This window comes from Oryctolagus cuniculus, chromosome 1 (assembly GCF_051225735.1).
Source record: "Oryctolagus cuniculus isolate XC-2025 breed Fujian yellow rabbit chromosome 1, ASM5122573v1, whole genome shotgun sequence".
Taxonomy (NCBI): domain Eukaryota; kingdom Metazoa; phylum Chordata; class Mammalia; order Lagomorpha; family Leporidae; genus Oryctolagus; species Oryctolagus cuniculus.
Genome location: NC_142867.1, coordinates 225,280,084 through 225,302,350, shown reverse-complemented (window position 1 = coordinate 225,302,350; position 22,267 = coordinate 225,280,084). Strand labels below are relative to the sequence as shown.

Below are 22,267 nucleotides of genomic sequence, written 5' to 3'. Positions count from 1 at the left end.
TGCAGCGCCAGCATACATAACACGTGGGCGCCGGGTTCTAGTCCCGGTTGCCCCTCTTCCAGGCCAGCTCTCTGCTGTGGCCCAGGAGGGCAGTGGGGGATGGCCCAAGTGCTTGGGCCCCTGCACCCACATGGGAGACCAGGAGGAAGCACCTGGCACCTGGCTCCTGGCTTCGGATCGGTGTAGCTCTGGCTGTAGCGGCCATTTAGGGGGTGAACCAATAGAAGGAAGATCTTACTGTCTCTCTCTCCATCTGTCAAATAAAAAAAGTTTTTTTAAAGCCTTTCTAGAGTTACTTCATAACATAACTTACCATGAGGCCGGCGCCTCGGCTCCCTAGGCTAATCCTCCGCCTAGCGGCGCCGGCACACCGGGTTCTAGTCCCGGTCGGGGCGCCGGATTCTGTCCCGGTTGCCCCTCTTCCAAGCCAGCTCTCTGCTGTGGCCAGGGAGTGCAGTGGAGGATGGCCCAGGTGCTTGGGCCCTGCACCCCATGGGAGGCCAGGAAAAGCACCTGGCTCCTGGCTCCTGCCATCGGATCAGCGCGGTGTGCCGGCCGCAGCGCACCGGCCGCGCCGGCCATTGGAGGGTGAACCAATGGCAAAGGAAGACCTTTCTCTCTGTCTCTCTCTCTCACTGTCCACTCTGCCTGTCAAAAAAAAAAACAAAAACAAAAACATAACTTACCATGATATTTGGCAGTGGGATGCTAATCTGCCTTTTCATAAGGTGTTGTGAAGTCTGAAGACTTATAAAATATGTGGATGCACGTGTACTTGTCAAGCACTTAAAACCAAAATTGGCACAAAGCGAATGCTAGACAAGTGTTAGCAGGTATCGTCACCACCGCCATCATCATATCATTAAAGCAAACTTAACCACCAATGTTTTACATTTTTTGGCACAATCTTTTTTAGATTAGAACTGATGACCCATACCTTCCAGAAGAATATCAGGCCAGCAATGACTACCAAGCTGTGGCTTATTCATCACCCAGACGAAGTTTCCTTTCTCTTAGCTTGACAAATGGTTACAAGAGTTTGCTTGTAGGAGAACAACTAAGCATAACTGTTACCCCCAAGAGTCCTTATGTTGACAAAATTACGCACTACAATTTCTTGGTAAGTTCAATAATATGTGCATCTAGTCCTCAGTTTGCAACAATTTCATTACTTATACAAATAATCCTTACATTGACTCCTTACTTGACATAGTAATATTTAATGAATAATGAATTAATTACTTTAGATGGCACTTTGGTTGTTAAGGGACATTCACAAGTTTTCTCACAACAGAACCTCATGAACCTTCTTTAACTTGCAGACAGCGGAACAGATTGAAAAGCTTGGATGAGCGGCCCTCATTGCAAGTCATAGGAGGTTTAGATTTTCACTTAAATGACCCCTAGGTTGATATTCCTTCTATGCCACAATGCTAAAGGTTTCTTCAGAGACTTCATTCAGTCCACAGACTAGTCAGTGACCTCAACAATGTTTTGTGGTCAATCAATGCATCATACAGCAACAGACTGATAGGCATTGCAGTGTCACTAAAGATTTTGCCCTATTTACAAAGGGAAGAATCCTGGATACAGTGATTCCAGGCATTGCCCATTGTTGTTTAAAATACAAAGTAGGAAGAATGTTAGCTTGATATATTGGAAAAGGCATAGGCTTTGAGTCAGCAAAGTCAAGGTTCACATTCATACCTACCAGTACCTTGAACCAGTTTTATATATGAGTTCTAATTTCTATAACTACTAAATGGTATTGAAAAAAATACTGGGGCCTGCGCCGTGGCTCACTTGGTTAATTCTCTGTCTGCCGTGCCGGCATCCCATATGGGCACCGGGTTCTAGTCCAGATTGTTCCTCTTCCAGTCTAGCTCTCTGCTGTGGCCCAGGAAGGCAATGGAGGATGGCCCAGGTGCTTGGGCCCCTGCACCCACATAGGAAACTAGGAAGAAGCACCTGGCTCCTGGCTTCGGATCAGCGCAGCTCCGGCTATTGCAACCATTTGGGGGATGAAACAACAGAAGGAAGACCTTTCTCTGTCTCTCTCTTTCACTGTCTATAACTCTACCTGTCAAATAAGTAAATTTTTAAAAATACCATAAATTGTGAGGGTTAAATATATTCCTACTTTTGTGACTGATACAAAGGAAATGATCAGTGACATTAACTCTTTATCATCTGCCCAATGATCAACCTAATTTTAAGTCCATTCTGATGCTTATTTGTTGCTGTGTACTTTTAGATTTCATCTAAGGGCAGAATAGTACACTATGGCATGGAGAAGAAACTCTCAGGTTCGTCTTACCAACATTTAAACCTTTCTGTGACTCAGCACATGGTTCCTACAGCCCATCTCCTGGTCTATTACATCATCACAGAAGAGCAGACAGCAGAATTAGTGTCTGATTCAGTCTGCATAAATATTGAAGAAAAGTGTGGCCACCAGCTCCAGGTGAGATACAAATACTATCCCCAGTCTGAGTCCCTTTTCAGTGACTATGAATCTCACACTTTTATTTTTCAACTAATTTTAGATCCATCTGTCTCCGGATAAAGATATATATTCTCCAGGAGAAGCTATATCCCTTATTATGGAGACTCAGTCAGAATCATGGGTAGCATTAACAACAATCAACAGTGTTACACATAGCATCCAGCAAAGAAGCAAAAATCCCATGGAAAGAGTTGAGTAGAGTAAATCTTCTGTTTACTGATATATGTATTACTTGGGGCCAAGGAGCCATTCTGGTTCTGTCAGAGTACCATGTATTGGTCAAAGGAGAAAGATAAAGGAAAAAGATGCAACCACACCAAAGCCTATCTTCTCAACTGGGTTACTTATTATATCTTGAGCATTATTCTAAGTCTTTATACCTTCCTTTCAGTAAATGTCAGCATCATTTTGTTTATTAAACCATTAGGTAGAATGAGCAATAACCTAATTGACTCTAAGAGAGGGTACATTACTATTCCAATTAAATTACTATCCAAGTCTGAAGAAGGAATGTGATTGAAAATGCTAAAGTTCTCATGACTAGAGTTATTGAATTCACTGGGAAGTGTTAGTGTGGGAGACTATATGGCTACACATGGAAAGGTATCAGTAGCCCTAAATAATTGTTTCTTCCCTCTCTGCCCCTTCTCCAGCCACATCCTTTCCTTGCCAAGCCTCAGTCACTGATAATCACTTTCATGGGCCATGTGGGCCGTGATCACAAACTCTGATGAGTAGTCAACACTCTTCATCAGAAAGAGTTCATCAGGCATTCTCATCCATTTTTCTGCTCTGCACTATCCTGAGCAAAGAAATAAAACACAGGTTTCACCCCTCTCAGGCCTTAGAACCCACAGCTGGAAAAGAACCATGAGAGGTAGTGAATATTTCATTTGCTGATTTGTTCACTCACTTCTTTAAGTGATACTTTATTAGTTAATTCAAGGCACAAAACTTCAAGAAGAGAGTGTAAATCATTTTCTAAAAACTGACTGATCAAAGTTATATCCTTAAGGCTTAACTCTTGAGTGAATTTTGGATAGTATTATTAAACCATTAGGTAAAAACTAGGGAAGGGAACAAAAGGGAAAACTGGAGAATTAGATTTTAGTCATTTTAATGCATAATTTTTAAAATTTTATGTAAGTTATGCAAGTTGCATGTATTTCATATATACAGATGTAGGAACATAGCGATATACCCACCCTATCCTCCAGATTTTAATCATTTAAGGAAAGTGACTGAGTAGCAGCTAAAACTAGCCACAAGTCAGGTATTCCTTGTAATGATCACTAAATGTTGTATTTGGGGATGTGTGTGTATGTGCAGATTATTTCCTCTCTGAACAGGTACTTCAAGCTCTAGATAAAAGTAACCAGGGCTCTGGAGCTAGTGGTGGCAGAAACAGTGCTGAAGTGTTCGACTTGGCAGGACTCACTATCCTCACAAATGCAAATGGCTCCCAACCAAATGGTAATTACTTCTGCTTTCAGTGAAGTAGCATGGATATCCTTTTGTGAAAATAGCACATGTGCACGGCTTTTCCTGACCTGTACACGTTCCTCCTTCAAATTCTTGCTGCTTTCACATCACAATTCTTTTTAATATGAAACATTTTTATTGTTTTAAAAGTTTTATTGTGATAGGAACACAACATAAAATCTACACTAAACAAATTTTTAAGTGTACAAACATTGTTATGGACTATAGGTCAATGTTGTATGGCAGATCTCTAAATCTTATTCATCCTACTTAACTGAAATTTTATGCCTTTTGATTAGTCACTCCCAATTTCCACCTTTCCTCTGGTAACAACCATTCCACTCTTAGATTAAATGAATTTTGTCATTCTAGATTTCTTATATAAGTGATATGATGCACTATTTGTCCTTCTGGGACTGGCTTATTCCACTTAGCATAAATGTCTTCAAGGTTCAACCATGTTGTTACGTATTGCAGAAGTTTCTTCTTTCATTTTTCATTTTATGTATATATGTATGTATTTATAGAGGCAGAGAGACAGACAGACAGAACTCTTATCTCTTACTTCTCTTCCAAAATGCCTGAACAGCTAGGGCTGGGCTAGGCCAAACCTAGGAGCCAGGAAGTCAAACTGGGTCTCCCATATGAGTGACAGGCCAGGTATTTGAGCCATCACCTTCTACCTCCCAGGGTATAACCTAACAGGAATCTAGAACTGGGAGCATAGCTGGGACTCAAACCCAGGCACTCCAATATGGGATGTAGGCATTTCAACCCATGTCTTAACCTCTAGGCCAAACGCCTACCTTGAGCAGTATGCCCCATTCTACGCGCGCGCGTGTGTGTGTGTGTGTGTATTTATATATGATTTTCTTTATCCATTCATCTGTCAGTTAGCATTAAGGTTGTTTTCTTTGCTTTTGTGGATAGTACTGCAATGAACATAGGACTGCCAGTATTTCTTTAAAATGCTGATTTCAATTCTTTTGGATAAATATCCAGAAATGAGATTGCTGAATAATGTAGAAGTTATATTTTAATTTTTTGAGAAATCTCTGAATTGTTTTTTTGTTTTTTTTCCCCATTTATTTTTCCACCCAAAGAACCCTTTTATTTAAGGAATACAGACTTCATGCATTTCATAAGTTCAACGTTAAGAATATAGTGATTCTTCCTACCATACCTGCCCTCCTACCAACTCTCTTACCCCTCTCCCTCCTCTTTCACTCCCAGTCCCATTCTCCACTAAGATACATTTTCAACTAACTTTATACACAGAAGACCAACTCTATACTAAGTAGAGTTCAACAATTTGCATGGTAAAAAAAAAAAAAAAACCAACCCAAAACCCAAACCAAAACAAAAAAATGTTCCTCAACAGTCAAGACAAGGGCTATTCAAAGTCATTGCATCATGAATTTCACTTTTTTTTTTTTTTTTAGAAACTTAATTAACTTTAATGAAGAGCCCAAGAATGACACATCTTTTGGGATCACCTAGACATAGTTATAATACAACTCTTTGAGGACAGAGGTCCTGCATGGTAAGTTAGTACACAGTGACTCTTGTTGTTAATTTAACAATTAATTTTCTTGACGAATGCCTTAACCAGCATTCTGGCCTCAGAATCAGCCCTTAAGTCATTCAGATCTGGCTAAAAAGCCCATGAGAGCATTTCAGGCATGGAAAGCCAAAACACTGTGGCAAAAATGACCTACATGAAAGATCTCTGTGAGTGAGATCCCAGTGGAAAGAAGGGGCCAAAGAAGAAGGAGGAACCTTTCTCTGAAGGGAGGAGAGAACTTCCACTTTGATTATGGTCTTGTCTAAAGAATATTGGAGTTTGTGAACTCAAGAGGCTTCCATAGCCTTGGCAACTCATGACAAGAGTAAATAATATTGGAGTTTGTGGACTCAAGAGGCTCCCATAGCCTTGGCAGCTCATGACAAGAGCCTTGGGTGTTCACTGACGTCATAAATAAGAGTGTCAGTTGTTAACAACAGGAGTCACTGTGCATTTGCTCCCCATGTAGGACCTCTGTCCTTAATGTATTGTACTATGAGAATAAATGGTAAAATTAGTTTTCAAACAGTCCTTTATCTTTGTGTGTCTGTGTGGGTGCAAACCATTGAAATCTTTACTTATAGAATTGATCTTCTGTACATAAAGATAATTAAAAATGGATCTTAATGAAGAACGGGATAGAAGAAGGAGTAGGAGATGGGATGCTTGGCAGGTGGGAGGTGCTATAAACCAAAAGTTGTACTTACGAAATTTATATTTATTAAATGAAAGCTTTCTATAGAAAAACAATTAACATTCTTATGTATGATGTCAGTGATCGCCCAAAGCTCTTGACATGAGCTGCCTAGGCTATGGAAGCCTTTTAAATCAAGAAACTCTATGAGCATTTAGACAAGGCCATAATCAAAGTAGAAGTTCTCTCCTTTCAGAGAAAAATACCTCCTCCTTTGATGACCATTTCTTTCCACTGGGGTCTTGCCCACCGAGATCCCTCATGTAGGACATTTTTTATCTCAGTGTCTTGGTTTTCCATGCCTGAAATGCTCTCATGGGCTTTTTAGCCAGAACAGAATGTGTTAAGATTCTGAAGTCAGAGTACTATTTAAAGCAATTATCATTCTATGAGTCTGCTGTGTGGACTTCTTCCCATGTTGGAGCATTCACTCCTTTTTAATTCTGTATACATTCTTATGGGCTTACTTCCAAGGGTGCAGTTTACAAACTTCTCATGGGACCCCAAGTCCCCTTAAGCTGGGTGGTATTGCATTCAATCTTTAAATTGCTTTTGGTAGTATGAACATTTTGATGATATTGATTCTTCCAAACCATGAACGTGGGAGATTTTTCCATTTTTTGTATATTCTTCTGTTTCTTTCTTTAATACTTAGTAATTGTCATTGTAGAGATCTTTGACATCCTTGGTTAAGTTTATTCCAAGGTATTTGATTTTTTTTTTTGTAGCTATTGTGAATGGGATTGATCTTAGAAGTTCTTTCTCAGCCATGGCATTGTTTGCATATACAAAGGCTATTGATTTTTGTGTATTGATTTTATATCCTGTGACTTTACCAAACTCTTCTATAAGTTCAAATAGTCTCTTGGTGGAGTCTTTTGGATCCCCTATATATAGAATCATGTCATCTGCAAACAGGGATAGTTTGAATTCCTCCCTCCCAATTTGTATCCCTTTGATTTCTTTTTCTTGCTTAATGCCTCTGGCGAAAACTTCCATGACTATATTGAATAGCAATGGTGACAGTGGGCATCCCCATCTGGTACTGGATCTCAGTGGGAATGCTTTCAACTTTTCCCCATTCAGTATGATGCTGGCTGTGGGTTTGTCATAAACTGCCTTGTGTTGAGAAATGTTCTTTCTATACCCAATTTGAATAGAGTTTTCATCATGAAAGGATGTTGTATTTTATCAAATGCTTTCTCTGCATCTATTGAGATCATATGGTTTTTGTTCTTCAAAATGTGATCTATCACATTTTAATGTGATCTAGCACACAGATTTGCAAATGTTGAACCATTGCTGCATACCAAGGATAAATCCCACTTGGTCCAGGTGAATGATCTTTCTGATGTGTTGTTGGATTTGATTGGTTAGAAATTTGTTGAGGATTTGTATCTATGTCCATCAGGGAAATTGGTCTGTAGTTCTCTTTCTCTGCTGTATCTTTTTCAGGTTTAGAAATTAAGATTATGCTAGCTTAATAGAAAGAATTTGAGAGGATTCCCTCTGTTTTAATTGTTTCAAATAGCTTGAGAAGTAGAGTTAGTTCTTCTTTAAGTGTCTGGTAGAATTCAGCAAAGAAGCCATCTGTCCTGGCCTTTCTTTGTTGGAAGGGTCTTTATTACTGATTAAGTTTCTATCTTGGTTATGGGTCTGTGTAGATTGTGTCTTTAGGGCTCAATATAGGTGGGTTGTATGTGTCCAGGAATCTATCTATTTCTTCTGGGTTTCCTGATCTGTTGGCATACAGCTCTTTAGAGTAATTTCTCATGATTCTTTTTATGTCTGTGGTGTCTTATTACATTTTCTTTTTCATTTCTAATTTTATTAATTTAGGTCTTCTCTCTCCTTTTCTTTTGCTTTGTGGACCAGTGGTGGGTCAGTTTTTTTTTTCCCAAAAAACAGCTCTTCATTTTGCTGATCTTTTGTGTTTCTTTTTTTGTTTTAATATTGTTGATTTCTTCTCTAATTTTAATTATTTCTTTTTTCCTACTAGTTTTGGGTTTGGTTTGCTGTTGTTTTTCTAGATCCCTGAGATGCATTGATATCTCATTTATTTGGTGCTTTTCCAATTTCTTGATGTAGGCACCAGCTGTTATAAACTTTTCTCTTAAAACTGCTTTTGCTGTATCCCATAAGTTTTGATATGTTGTATTGACATCTTCATTTGTTTCCTGAGATTTTTTGGTTTCACTTTTGATTTCTTCAGTGACCCACTGTTCATTTAGGAGCATGTTGTTCAGTCTCTATGTGTTTGCATATGTTTTAGATATTCTTGAATTGCTGATTTCCAGCTTCATTCCATTGTGATCTGAGAAGATACATGGTGTGATTTTGATCTTTTTTTATTTTGCTGAAACTTGCTTTAAGTTCTAGCATGTGGTTAATCCTAGAATAAGTTCCATGCAGTGCTGAGAAGAATGTGCATTCTGCAACTGTACAATGGAAAGTTCTGTAGATATCTGTTAGGTCTATTTGGTCTATAGTGTAGATTAACTCTGTTTCCTTGCTGATTTTCGGTCTGGTTGATTTGTGCATTGCTGAGAGTGGGGTATTGAGGCCTCCCATTACTATTGTATTGGAGTCTATATCTCCCATTAGGTCCCTTAAAATTTCTTTTAAATAGCCAGGTGCCCTGTAATTAAGTGCATATACATTTATAATTGTTATATCTTCCTGTTTAATTGATCCCTTAATCATTACATAGTGGCCTTCTTTGTCTCTTTTAACAGTTTTTGTGTTAAAGTTTATTTTGTCTGATATTAGGATGGCTACACCAGCTCCTTTTTGGTTTCTGTTGGCATGGAATATCTTTTTCTATCTTTTCACATGCATGCATCTTATTGGTGAGATGTGTTTCTTGTAGGCAGCAAATAGATGGGTTTTGTTTTTTTATCCATTCAGCCAGTCTGTCTTTTAACTGAAGAGTTGAGGCCCCTTACATTCAAAGTGACTATTGATAAGTAACAACTTTGCCTGCCATTTTTTCCATATATATTCCTATTTTTTACTTCGGATTTCCTTTGTACTTTTATTGGGCAATTTTCTTCCTTTACCTTCTTTCATAGTGATGACCATCCTTCTGTGTTTCTGTGTGTAGTACATCCTTGAGCACCTTTTGCAAGGCAGATGGGTTGTGACAAGTTCTTCCAGTTTCTGTTTGTTTTGAAATGTCTTTATTTCACCTTCATTCATAAATGAGAGCTTTGTGGGGTACAGTATTCTAGGTTGATAGGTTTATTTCCCTTATGACTTAGAATATATCTCACCATTCTCTCCTAACCTGTAGAGTTTCTGATTTGAAGTTGGCTGTGAGTCTAATTGGAGATCTTCTGAAAATAATCCTCCATTTCTCTTGTGCACATTTTAGAATCTTTTCTTTATGTTTTAGTATGGTGAGTTTGATTACAATGTACCATGTTTATTAGGAGTTCTATGTGCTTCCTATACTTGGACGTCTCTTTCATTCTCCAAATTAGGGAATTTTTCTGTTATTATTTCATTAAAAAGCTTTCTAATCCTTTCTCTCTTTCCATGTGTTGAGGAACTTCTAGAACCTGTATGTTGGATTGTTTGATAATGTCCTGTAAATTCCCAACAGTGCTTTTAGTTTTCTAATTTCCTCTTCTTGTTTTTTTGTCTGACTGTATAATTTCCTGTGATTTGTCTTCTAATTCAGATATTCTTTCTTCTGCTTCACTGATTCTGTTGTTAAGGCTTTCTAGTGCATTTTTTATTTGTTCTATTGAATTCTTCATTTTCAAGATTTCATTTTGCTTTCTCTTTGAGATCTCAATTTCATGGGATAAATTTTCTTTCATGTCATGTATGGATTTCATTAGTTATTGCATTTGCTTCTGATTATGTCTATGTAATCTTTTTATTTTATATTATTTATTTGAAAGAGTTACTTAGAGAGGTAGAGTCAGAGAGAGAGAGAGAGAGAGAGAGAGAGAGGCCTTCCCTCTGCTGGTTTACTCCCAAATGACCGCAATGGTCAGAGTTGAGCTGATCCAAAGCCCAGAGCCAGTAGCCCCTTCCAGGTCCCCCATGTGGGTTCAGGGCTCAAGCACTTGGGCCATCCTCCAATGCTTTCAGTAGAAAGCTGGATCAGAAGTGGAGCAGCTGGGACTCAAACCAGCACCCACATGGAATGCTGGCACCATAGGCCAGGGCCTTAACCTACTGTGCCACAGTGCTGGCCTCACTTGTATGTAATCTTACATTTAATTGTTTGAATTCCATATTTTGCATTTCTTCAAACTCTTCATTTTCTCAATGTAGTATTGAAGTGTTTTAGTGTTTTATTCTTTTGGGGGTGTCATGTTGTGTTCCTTATTCTTGTTTCCTGAATTGGTGCATTTATTCTTCAGCATTTGTGAAGATACTCTTTTTTTTTTTTTTTTTTTGCTTTTGCGGTTTTTATCTTTGGGCTGTGTCTGTGTGGATTAGTGGAGTGTCTGCTTTCAGGGAATACCTAGAGGCATGTAGTGGGTGTGGCCAGGGAGCTCTATTCAGTTCTCCAGGGTAAAGGAAGTGTTAAGGTAACACCCAGGTTGGATTTGGTAAATCTCCTCCTCCTCTTCTTCTTTTCTTAAATCAGAGGGAGATTTTTTCTTCTGTTGGCATAGACTCAGCGCATTTCCTTTCCTCAGAGGAAACCAGTGCCTGGGCACTAGCCCCAGTGAGTATAATATTCACCCATACTTCTACAAGGACCACACAAAGGATCTGTGCAGTTTGGTGTAAGCAGATTCCCTAGCAATATCCCTCAAGAGGGAACCAGAGAGCCCTGAGCATGTGGAGGTTCCCACAGTGACTGCCCAAAGACCCAGGCACACCCTGAGCCTTCCCACGCAGCCTCAGTATTTTCAAAGCCCTGCAGTCTCAGTTTTTTCACATCCTGGCACACAAGCCTCCCACAGTCATGAACACCCAGCCACCTATCAGTTCTCCCCATCAAACTCAGGCTGGTTGCTGGGTATGGACACAAGCTGGCACAACTGTTATGTATGTCCAAAATGGCACCTGCTCTGTATTGGCTTGTTACAGAATACCATTGCAGGGTGATCGGGGAGAGAGAAACATGCCCCACACCTTTTTTCCCTCTTGTAGTTTGGCAGGTACACTATCCCCTACAGGGCTTCAGGCCAGATTCCCTCTCAGCTTTTCCTGTACTTTATCACCAGTTGCTTGGGCTGCTGCAGTCTGGTCTCACCTCTCCAAAGCTGGTATGGAGGCTCTAGGCTGCTGGGGTCCTGAATTTTGCATGTTCACACCCTCCCAGCAGGTCTGCTGTGTCCCTCTAATTTGCCTGGAGTTTCCTCTGCCATTTTCTCCCTAACTCTTCCCTGAGACTGCACTCTCTCCACTTTTTTAAAGGTATCTTCTCCTAGACTAGAGAGGTAAGCCTGCTCCCTACTGTGCCATCTTAATCCTTCAGCAGTATGGTTTTTCATAGCAGCTGCACTATTTTATTATTCCCACAAATAGTTTACAAAGCTTCTAACATCTCTATATCTTCACCAACCCTTGTTGTCTTGTATTATTATTATTATTATTATTATTAGCCATACTGATATATGTAAGGTGATATCTCATTGTAATTTTGATTTATGTTTCTCAGATGATTTGTGATTGATGCTAAGCATTTTGTCATATATTTGTTAGCATTTTTATATCTTCTTTTGGGAAAAGTCCATTCAGATCCTTAGCCCATTTTTAATAAGGTCATTTGCTTTTTTAAGTTGTAGGAGTTGTGTATTTTGGAGATTAACCCATTGTCATATATATAATTTGTAAACATTTTTTTTTCATTCTGTATCTTTCCTTTTCACTCTTTTTATTGTTTCCTTTGCTATGTAGAAACTTTTTAGTCTGATGCAAGCCTACTTAATTATTTTGGGATTTTTTTTTTTTTGGCCTAGGCTTTTGCTGTCTTCAAGACCAGTGAAATGGTTTCTTCATTTCCTTCTAGTAGTTGTACAGTTTCAGGTCTTATGCTTAAGTCCATAATCCATTATTTTTTATCTGATAGGCAGGGAGAGAGATATTGATCTTCCATCTGCTGATTCACTCCCCATATGCCCACAACACCAAGGCTGGTCCAGGCCAAAGCCAGGAATCTGCAGCTCAATTCAGATGTACCATGTCAGTGGTAGGGACTCAAGTAATTGAGCTATCATCTGCTTCTCCTCGTATGTGCATTAGCAGAAAGCTGGAATCAGAAGTGGAGCCAGGACTCTAACACAGGCACTCTGACATGGGATACTGGTGTCCCAAGTGGTGTCTTCCTACTGTGCTAAATGCCTGCTTCTACTCCATTTTGAGTTGATTTTTGTGTATGGTATTAGATTAGGGGCCAATATCAATCTTTTAAATGTGGATGTCCAGTTCTCCCAATACCAGTTTTTGAATAGACTGTCCTTTCTACATTATATGTTCTTGGCATCTTTGTCAAAAATCAATTATCTATAAATGCATGGATTTTTGTTTACAATACATTGTTATTGATTATAGATACAATGTTGTACAACAGTTCTACAGCTCAAATAGTGGCATTGGCATCAAGAAATAATCATGTATCTCTTTTTTTAAAAAAGAATTATTTATTTTATTTGAAACGCAGAGTTAGAGAGAGGCAGAGGCAGAGAGACAGAGAGAGAGAGAGAGAAATCTTCCATCCACTGGTTCACTCCCCAAATGGCTGCAACAGCTGGAGCCGTGCCCCTCTGAAGCCCGGAGCCAGGAGCTTTTACGGGTCTCCCACATGGGTGCAGGGGCCCAAGGACTTAGGCCATTCTCCACTGCTTTCCCAGGCCATAGCAGAGGGCTGGATCAGAAGTGGAGTAGCTAAGACTCAAACCAGAGCCCATATGGGATGCCAGCGCTGCAGATGGCAGCTTTACCCACTAGGCCACAGCACCGGCCCCCTGTATATCTCTTTAGTAATGGTATATTTCAGATTTCTTATGAGAAATAGAATATGCTCTCTGATAAATGAGCTTGGAATGACTCTGAAAATGCTTTGAGTACTTAGATATATGAAAGAAGCATTTATTTGAGGGATGTTTTTTTCTTTTCTTTTTTGACAGATGGATTATTGAAGAAAATGCTCAGATCAAGAAGAAATGGCAAAGAGGAAATAGAAAGCCTAGGTGCTCCAACATTTCACTTTTTATTTATGAATTTATATCCCAGAATATTCTGCATTTTCTCATTTCTAGCAACTTGATATAGATCAGGTGAAAAAAACTGCAGGCGGTTCCAACCTTTACTTTCCACAGGGGTAAAGCATTCTGGGCAAATTAATCCACACTCATTTCGCATGGTCTTAACCTAAAGAAAATAGATATCCTTCATGCCAAGACTATAATTATAGTCTTTGGTTATTAATTGTTCATAATTTTACTCTATCATAGTAGCTGGTGCAAAAATTAAATGTATAACTTCCATTAAATTCTCCCAAAAGCTAGGTCTGATGAACTAATAGTAGCTAATACTCTGAATCTCTACTATATGCTAGGCACTGTGGAAACCACATATTTAGATTTTATAATTGAATACTTAAACAAATCACATGTAGTAAGTTATTTTATTTTTCTCATATTCCAGATGAGGGTAAGGAGGTAGAAAACAGTTAAGTAACATGACCAACTCATGGGTAGTAAATGGAATAGGGAAAATTCAAACCCAGACCAGACTGGTAACAGAGACCCCTGTACTGTTGACCACTGTGTTCCACTGGGCACTGCTTGCTCTTTTGTTTGGTGTTTTAATATTTAGGCCATAGCCCGATTATTTGGAAGATATACCAGAGCAAACTAATTTTGATACACCACTTAAATTTCAGGCACACCAGTGTTAAAATACACGCTGGATTAGAGGTTACAGATGCTGTGCTTTTATAATAATAATGTTAATAACATCATTTTTAGAAGGCATCACATAAAGAACAATGTTTTTAGAATCAGAAGCTAGGCTTGGGTCTTAGCTTGACTATTTATAGTCATGTGACCTTAGCCAGGATTCTTCTTCTGCAAAATGGGGGCAATTTCTGCCCCAAAGAGTTATGAGAATTAACTGGTATCACATCGGTAAATCATTAAGCTCAGGAGGAACTCAATAAATGGTAACATGAACTACTTGAATCTTTTAAAATATCCTCTTGGAAAACCCACACTCTGACCTAGGCTAGATAGAAATTATGATTAGCATTTTACTATGGCAAAATCAGTTTCTGAAAACTGTCACACCAATTTCAAATGACTAGTAGGGGAACAGTCCCCTGTACTGCAGTCCAATAGACTACGTTATGATACTGCCTCTTGCTCTATCACTGGCTCTGCCCCTTAGAGCTGTGACCACTCCATATCTGTATTTCCTCATCTCTAAATGACAGAGAGGGTCACTATGAAGTCTGAATACCCTGTCAGTAACTTTTAGGAAAAAAAATGGGAGAACAATCTAAATAAATGCTCTTGATCTTCCAAATATGCAGTTAAGTTTCATACTGACCACAACTTGACTGCCTTTGTGCAAGGAGGGTCTGGTGAAGAATGACTATATGAGGACTTTGAAACCAATTATATTACATGAAAACAAGGTCTAATTTAAAAAGCTCCAGGGAGTCGGCACAATGGTGCAGCAGATTAAAGCCCTGGCCTGCAGCGCCAGCATCCCATATGGGCACTTTTTTTTTTTTTTAAAGATTTATTTATTTATTTGAAAATCGGAGTAACACAGAGAGAGGAGAGACAGAGAGAGAGAGGTCTTCCATCCGCTGGTTCACTCCCCAATTGGCTGCAACAGCTGGAGCTGCGCCAATCCATAGGCAGAAGCCAGGAGCTTCTTCCAGGTCTCCTATGCAGGTGCAGGGGCCCAAGGACTTGGGCCATCTTTTACTGCTTTCCCAGACCACAGCAGAGATCTGGATCGGAAGTGGAGCAGCCGGGACTTGAACCAGTGCCCATATGGGATGCTGGCACTGCAGGCGGAGCCTTACCCACTACACCACAGTAGGTGCTGGTTTGAGTCTCAGCAGTTCCACTTCTGATCCAGCTCTCTGCTATGGCCTAGGAAAGCAATAGAAGATGACCCAAGTCCTTGGGCCCCCGCACCTGTGTGGGAGACCTGGAAGAAACTCCTGGCTCCTGGCTTCAGATCAGCTCAGCTCTGGCCGTTGTGGTCATTTGGGGAGTGAACCAGTGGATGGGAGACCTCTCTATTTTTCTCTCTAGCTCTACCTCTCTCTGTAACTCTGTCTTTAAAATAAATAAAATAAATATTTAAAAAAAAAAAACAAGAGCTCTGGGGATGTCTAATGGTGTATCATAGTCAATTCAGGTAGCTGTATAGGGTGGCTTATAAATAACACAAATTTATTTCTTGTAGTTCTTGGGGCTGGAAACTGAGATCAGGGCCCCATGGCTGGTTCTGGTACAGGCCTTCTTCCAGACTGCAGATTCCAGCTACTCTTTGTATCTTTTATGGCAGAAAGAGAATTGTGTGAGAGAACTTTTTGGGGTCCCTTTTATAAGGCACTGTTCTCTTTTATGAGGGCTGTACCTCACTAATTAATAATCTTCCAAAGATCTCTCCTTTTTTTAGGATTGATTTATTTATTTGAGAGGCAGAGAGAGAAAGAGAGAAAGAGAGGAAGAGAGAGAGAGAGAGAGAGAGAGAGAGAGAGAGAGAGAGGTCTTCCATCTGCTGGTTCACTTCCCAAATGGCCCCAATGGCCAGAAATGAGTCAATCTGAAGCCAGGAGCTTCTTTCAGGTCTCTCATGCAGGTACAGGGGCCCAAGGACTTGGGCCACCCTCTACTGCTTTCCCAGGCCGTAGCAGGGAGCTGGACTGGAACTGGAGCAGCTGGAACTTGAACCGGCACCCATATGGGATACTGGTACTGTAGGTGGCAGCTTTACCCACTACACCGCAGCACCTGCCCAATCCTCCTTTTTTTACCATGGCATTTGGTCATATCACTTTTTATGGGACACAAAATTTCATCATATAAATTTTAAAGGAATACTAAATTTCAGGACTTATCACAGAGAAAGAATAAGACTTAGCTGGTTGTGATGACTATCTTTATATATTTGAGGAAATCCTGATTGTGTTGGTTTTTTGCACAAGAATAATTACCTCATGTACCAAAAAGAGTACAGGTAATAGGAGCTAGATTTTGGTTTAGAATATGTTAGGAAGAATTTTTCGACAGTTAGGGCTCTCTGAAATGGAATAGGCTACTGGCACAGGAAGCAGTTTCCTATTCCAGGAGTTGTTCCAGCTGGGGCTGGCTGACCAATGGTAGTAAATGGAGTGAGGCACGGGGCACCATGGAATAAGATGAACCATTGTTTGTAAGTCGGGCTGGAGACTTTGAATAGGTACTTGGCTAAGAGCATTTGTATTATCTTCTCAGCCTCCTGATTCAAACACCGCGTGATCAAGAAATGCTGTTACGATGGAACTCGACTAAGTGAGGAGAGCTGTGAGGAGAGAGCTATGCGTATTACCATTGGACCAAAGTGTGCCAGAGCTTTCTCTGAGTGCTGTAACCGGTGGAACAGTATGAACCATCACAAGAGTTGGATCTTAGGATTATCAGAACGTACGTGTGAACACTCCTTCTCCATGTGTAATACAGCAGGAGGGTGCCATGTGGAATTTGTGCTGCCATGGGAAAAAGTACTTCCAAATTTGATTTAATGTACAAAGACTGAATTATAAACTCAAGTATTTTGGCTAAAAAAATTAAAAAAAAAAAAACAGACAGTGGCAATAATACTAGCTTGGGTACCATTAGTCCCAACATCACCACTAACTCAACTATGTAGTGGTCCTAGGACTTTGTTTATCCTTAACAGCTAATTTGTTGTATTAGTCTGATTTGCATCACTACAGCAAAATACCTGAAACTGGGTAACTTCATAAAGAAAAGAGGTTTATTTTGGCTCATGACTGCAGGTGCAAGGTTAAGGAACTCTAGCAGATTCGAGAGGCTCTGCAGGGCTTAGTATGACAAGAGACAGGGAGTTCATGCCTGAGTGTTTGTCTGTTCTGGTCTTTCTCTTTCTGTGAAGCTGTCGGTAGTAATTCAGTCATGGAGGTTCCACCCTGATGACCTTATCTGATCCTATTCACCTTCCAGACTCCTTACCTCTGAACAGTATCATCATCACACTTAGCTTCCACCCTCCTAACACCTCCTAGTGGGGATTAAACATCAACATGCCTTTCAGGGGATCAAATCATATTCAAACCAGATCATTTGTGAAAGGAAATACCTGGTTAAATGATTCTGTGGTATTCATTTTGTATAGACTTCACTGGCCACACAGCATGCTGCTTCAAATCTTACAAAAGACACTAGGATATGTTCAAGATTCAAAACATTATTCTTATTTTTTTTAAGATTTACTTATTTATTTAAAATCAGAGTTACAGATAGGGAGAGACAGTGAGAGAGATTGGTCTTCCATCTGTTGGTTCCTCTCCAGATGGCCACAACAGTTAGGGCTGGGCCAGGCCAAAGCCAGGAGCATCTTCCGTGTCTTCCACATGGGTGGCAGGGTCCCAAGCACATGGGCCATCCTCCACTGCTTTTCCCAGGCCATTACCAAAAGGTTGGATTGGAAGTGGAGCAGCTGGTCCGCTACTGGTGCCCATCAGGGATACCGGTGTCGCAGACAGTGCCTTTTCCCTCTGTGCCAGAATGCTGGCCCCAAAATATTATTCTTGATTTCACCACAAATTATAATTAACAAGTAGTAAAAGGAACCCCATTAAGCATTCATGGAAAATAATTTCTTTTAGTTCAGTTTTCCATGATTTACATGGAAAAGAATGATGAGTACAACTTATTTTGTAATGTTACTGCCCCATTTAACCTGTTATTTTGTTTTATTTTTCAGTCTGTTTAAATGTACTGCTTGGGAGATCATACAAGTTAAAGCAGAGAATAACTAAGAATACTATTGCAATTTTAGATAAATATTGTACTGAAAAAAGTAAAATGACTTATAGAAAATGCCTTTCCATGAATTTGTAAAAGTATATAATAATATCTGGAAAGTACATTATAATATAAAATTTATCTTAAGTCCTTAATAATAATGCTATTGTAGAGAAATCCTCCAATAATTTATGAATATACTTATTTTCATGACCTAAAAATGAAAGCAATTTATCTATAGGTTTTTTTCTTTAAAGATTTATTTTATTTATTTGAAAGAGTTACAGAGAGAGGTAGAGACAGAGCGGTCTTCCACCTGCTGGTTCACTGCTGGTGGCTGCAATGGCCGGAGCTGTGCCGATGCAAAGCCAGGAGCCAGGAGATTCCTCCAGGTCTCCCACGTGGGTTCAGGGGCCCAAGGACTTGGGCCATCTTCCACTGCTTTTCCAGGCCATAGCAGGGAGCTGGATTGGAAGAGGAGCAGCCGGGACTAGAACCAGCGCCCATATGGGATGCTGGCGCTTCAGGCCAGGGCTTTAACCCAGTGCGCCACAGTGCCAGCCCCTATCTATAGGTTTTAAAAAGGCCAACAAAAAATTTAGAGGAAAATCAACCAAACATTTAAGAATAAACATTTAGGGGCCAGCCATGTCAGCCAAGGCTGGGCCAGGTCAAAACCAAGAGCCAGGAGCTTCATCCAGTCTCCCACATGGATGCAGGGGACCAGAGACTTGGACCATCTCCTGCTGCCCTCCCAGGAGCATTAGCAGGGAGCTGAATAGTAAGTTGAGCAGCCAGAACTCAAACCAGTGCCCATAAAGGATGCTGGCATCACAGGTGATGGCTTAATCCACTATGCCACAACTCTGGCCCCAACCCATTTTTTAAAATATTGTTTATGATATCAGGAGTGTTTAATAGTTATGTGGTCAAATCTGCATACAGCTTCTGGAGTTGCTTTCATATTAGAAAGACTTTCCTCATCAAGGTTGCACATTATCAGGATACTGCAGTCGGAAGCAGAGCTGGGACTTGAACCCAGGCACTCGTGGATGTGACATGCAGATATCCCAGTCTGTGTCTTAACTGCCAACTCAGATGCCTACCCCAGTTTGAGTTCTCTTTACTTCCTATCAGACTTGCCAAAATTTTCTCTGTTGTATTAATCTTTACTGAGAAACACCTTTTAGTTTTGTTTATTGAACCTATAACTGTGTTCTATTTTATTGCTTTCTCTTTATATAATCCTTCAATCTCTCCCATGTACTTTCTTTAGGTTTTTGGTTGCCCTTTTTCTAACATTTAAATTAACCATTTATTTTCAATACCATATTATCATTCTCTTTGGTTTTCCTGATTTAATTCTCTATAATTTTTATTTTTTATAGCTAAAAGTTAACCATCCTGCTCCAACATAAAAGTCTATGATATATTATTCTATTATAAATTTATGTTTAACGTGTTTTCATTTTTCTATTTTAGCAGCAGTGATGTACTCAGTATCAGTGCCAGTTGTTAGAAGAAATGTTTTAGAAAACTGGTTATGGGAAGTATATCATATCTCTAAAAGGTATTTTAAGACTATTTTCTTTTGAAATTGTTGAAGCATCAAAATATAATAAATATAAGGTCTTTTATTCTTTCAGGGCTTTCTTTGATAATCAACAATATCACTGATAGTTGATCAAGGTTTATTTGTTTAGTTATTGGTTTTTCCTTTGGTACCTGAGTTAACCAAAAATTAAGGCTCTTTGCAAAAGAAAACCATTTCAGTTACCTCAAAAATTTTTAAAGGTTTACATCATTTATTTGAAAGACAAAGAGAGGTCTTCCATCTTCTGGTTCACTCTCCAAATGGCTGCAACAGAGCTGAGCTAGAGCTGAGCTGATCCAAAGGCAAGAGCCAGGAGCTTCGTCTGGGTCTCCCATGTGGGTGCAGGGGCCCAAGGATTTGGATCATCTTCTACTGCTTCTCCAGGAGCTGGATTGGAAGTGGAGCAGCTGGGACTCAAAACCATGTCCATATGGGATGCTGGCACTGCAGGCTGGGGCTTTAACCTGCTGAGCCGCAGTGCCGGCCCCACCTCAAAATTTTACTGAGCATGTAGCTTGGGGTGATATTTAAGCTTTGCTCTTTTACATAATTATTTCACTCTTTCCAGATAGTCTCTTTATAATAAACTCTCTAACAATGTAAATTTTCCATTTTGGCAGATATTTCCAATGCTATATTTCTATATAACACACAAAAGACCCAATATTTTCCCCATACCATAAATACACTTTGTAAAATATTAACTAGCCATAAGGCTTCAGAAATCATTGTGGTTTTTTTAAGATTTATTTTATTTATTTGAAAGAGTTACAGAGAGAGAGAGAAAGGGGTCTTCTCTTCGCTGGTTCACTCCCGAAATGGCTGCAATGGCCAGGAGCTGAGCCAATCTGAAGCCAGGAGCCAGGAGCTTCTTCCTGGTCTCCCACTTGGGTGCAGGAGTCCAAGGACTTGGGCCAACCACTGCTGTTTTCCCAAGCACATTAGCCAGGAGCTAGATCAGAAGTGGAGCAGCCCATATGGGATGCTGGTGCTGTAGGCCAGTGCTTTAACCTGCTGTGCCACAGCACTGGCCCCTGGCTTGTGTTTAGTTATCACAACTTGCTTGATGTCCAACAACATCTTTTATTCTCCCTGACTGTAGACTTGTTCACGTCTCTACTCTAATTCATTTTCCAGATACAGACGCTCAAGTGCTTATATTAAAGCCCAAGTCTGGCCATGCCACTTGCATACCTAATATTACTTCTCCATGACCTACTCCCCCAAATCTATGTAGATTTATTCACCCTCATCTACTGGTTCTTGCCACAGCTCCTGCTTCGTTAGCACCAGTTCTTGCTAACACACCCTATTGTTTGTTCCAATAATAAATACCTTGCTATCTTCATACCTTTGCTGGAAATCCACTTTATTAGTCCTCTACTCCTGACAAACCCCATTTCACTTATAGCAACCCAATTCAAATTTTGAATTATCCAGAGTGACTCCCCCAAAATACATAGTTTTGCTGCATTCATACTTTAGCTTATACATGCACCTATTGAAACATTTTACTATCCTCTATGTATTTCCTTCCTCTTTTGGAGTAAATTCCTTGAAGGCAGAATCTTTGTTATTTATTCTGATGTTTAGCCTCAAGAATGTATCTTGTATCTGATAGACACGAATCATCCATGGAATAGCTAAATTAACTAATGGATCTCTTGTTTCTGAACATTCCTTTGTTTTTAACCATTTTATATACTTCAGTTTTCTTAGGATTCACTGAATATAATTTAATTTTCATTTGATAATCAAAGTCCTTTAAAGTCCTTATTGTAAAAGTTGGGTAATGAAGACAAAACATGGGAGTATGTATTTTGTTTATTTTTTTAGAAAGCTTTTATTTAATGAATATAAATTTTATAGGTACAGCTTTTTGGAAGATAGCAGTTCTTCCCCCCATCCCTGCCCTCCCACCCCCATTCCCATCCCACCTCCTAGTCCCTCTCCCATCCCATTCTTCATTAAGATCCATTTTTAATTATCTTTATATACAGAAGATCAACACTATACTAAGTAAAGATTTCAACAGTTTGCACCCACACAGACACACAAAGTATAAAGTACTGTTTGAATACAAGTTTTACTATTAATTCTCATAGTACAACTCATTAAGGACAGAGGTCCTACATGGGGAGCAAATGCACAGTGACTCCTGTTATTGATTAAACAACTGACGCTCTTTTTTTTATGATGTTGGTGAGCACCCGAGGCTCTTGCCATGAGCTACCAAGACTATGGAAGCCTCTTGAGTCCACAAACTCCGAAATTATTTAGACAAGGCCATAATCAAAGTGGAAGTTCTCTCCTCCCTTCAGAGAAAGGTACCTCCTTTTTCTTTGGCCCCTGCCTCCCACCTGGATCTCATTCACAGAAATCTTTCATTTAGGTCATTTTTTTGCCACAGTGTCTTGGCTTTCCATACCTGAAATGCTCTCATGGGCTGATTTTGAGGCCAGAG

At 39.8% G+C, this 22,267-nt stretch overlaps 1 protein-coding gene across 1 annotated transcript in view; it reads left to right on the top strand.

Annotated features, from left to right (window-relative positions):
* The window catches only part of LOC103352041 (complement C5), a 54,898-nt gene that overhangs the window by 18,658 nt on the left and 13,973 nt on the right, over window positions 1-22,267 (top strand). The window contains 7 exon segments of the mRNA XM_089301775.1: window positions 917-1,120; window positions 2,255-2,464; window positions 2,547-2,696; window positions 3,856-3,979; window positions 13,344-13,406; window positions 16,677-16,865; window positions 19,695-19,779. Of these exon segments, the coding sequence (XP_089157901.1) occupies window positions 917-1,120; window positions 2,255-2,464; window positions 2,547-2,696; window positions 3,856-3,979; window positions 13,344-13,406; window positions 16,677-16,865; window positions 19,695-19,779 (1,025 nt within the window).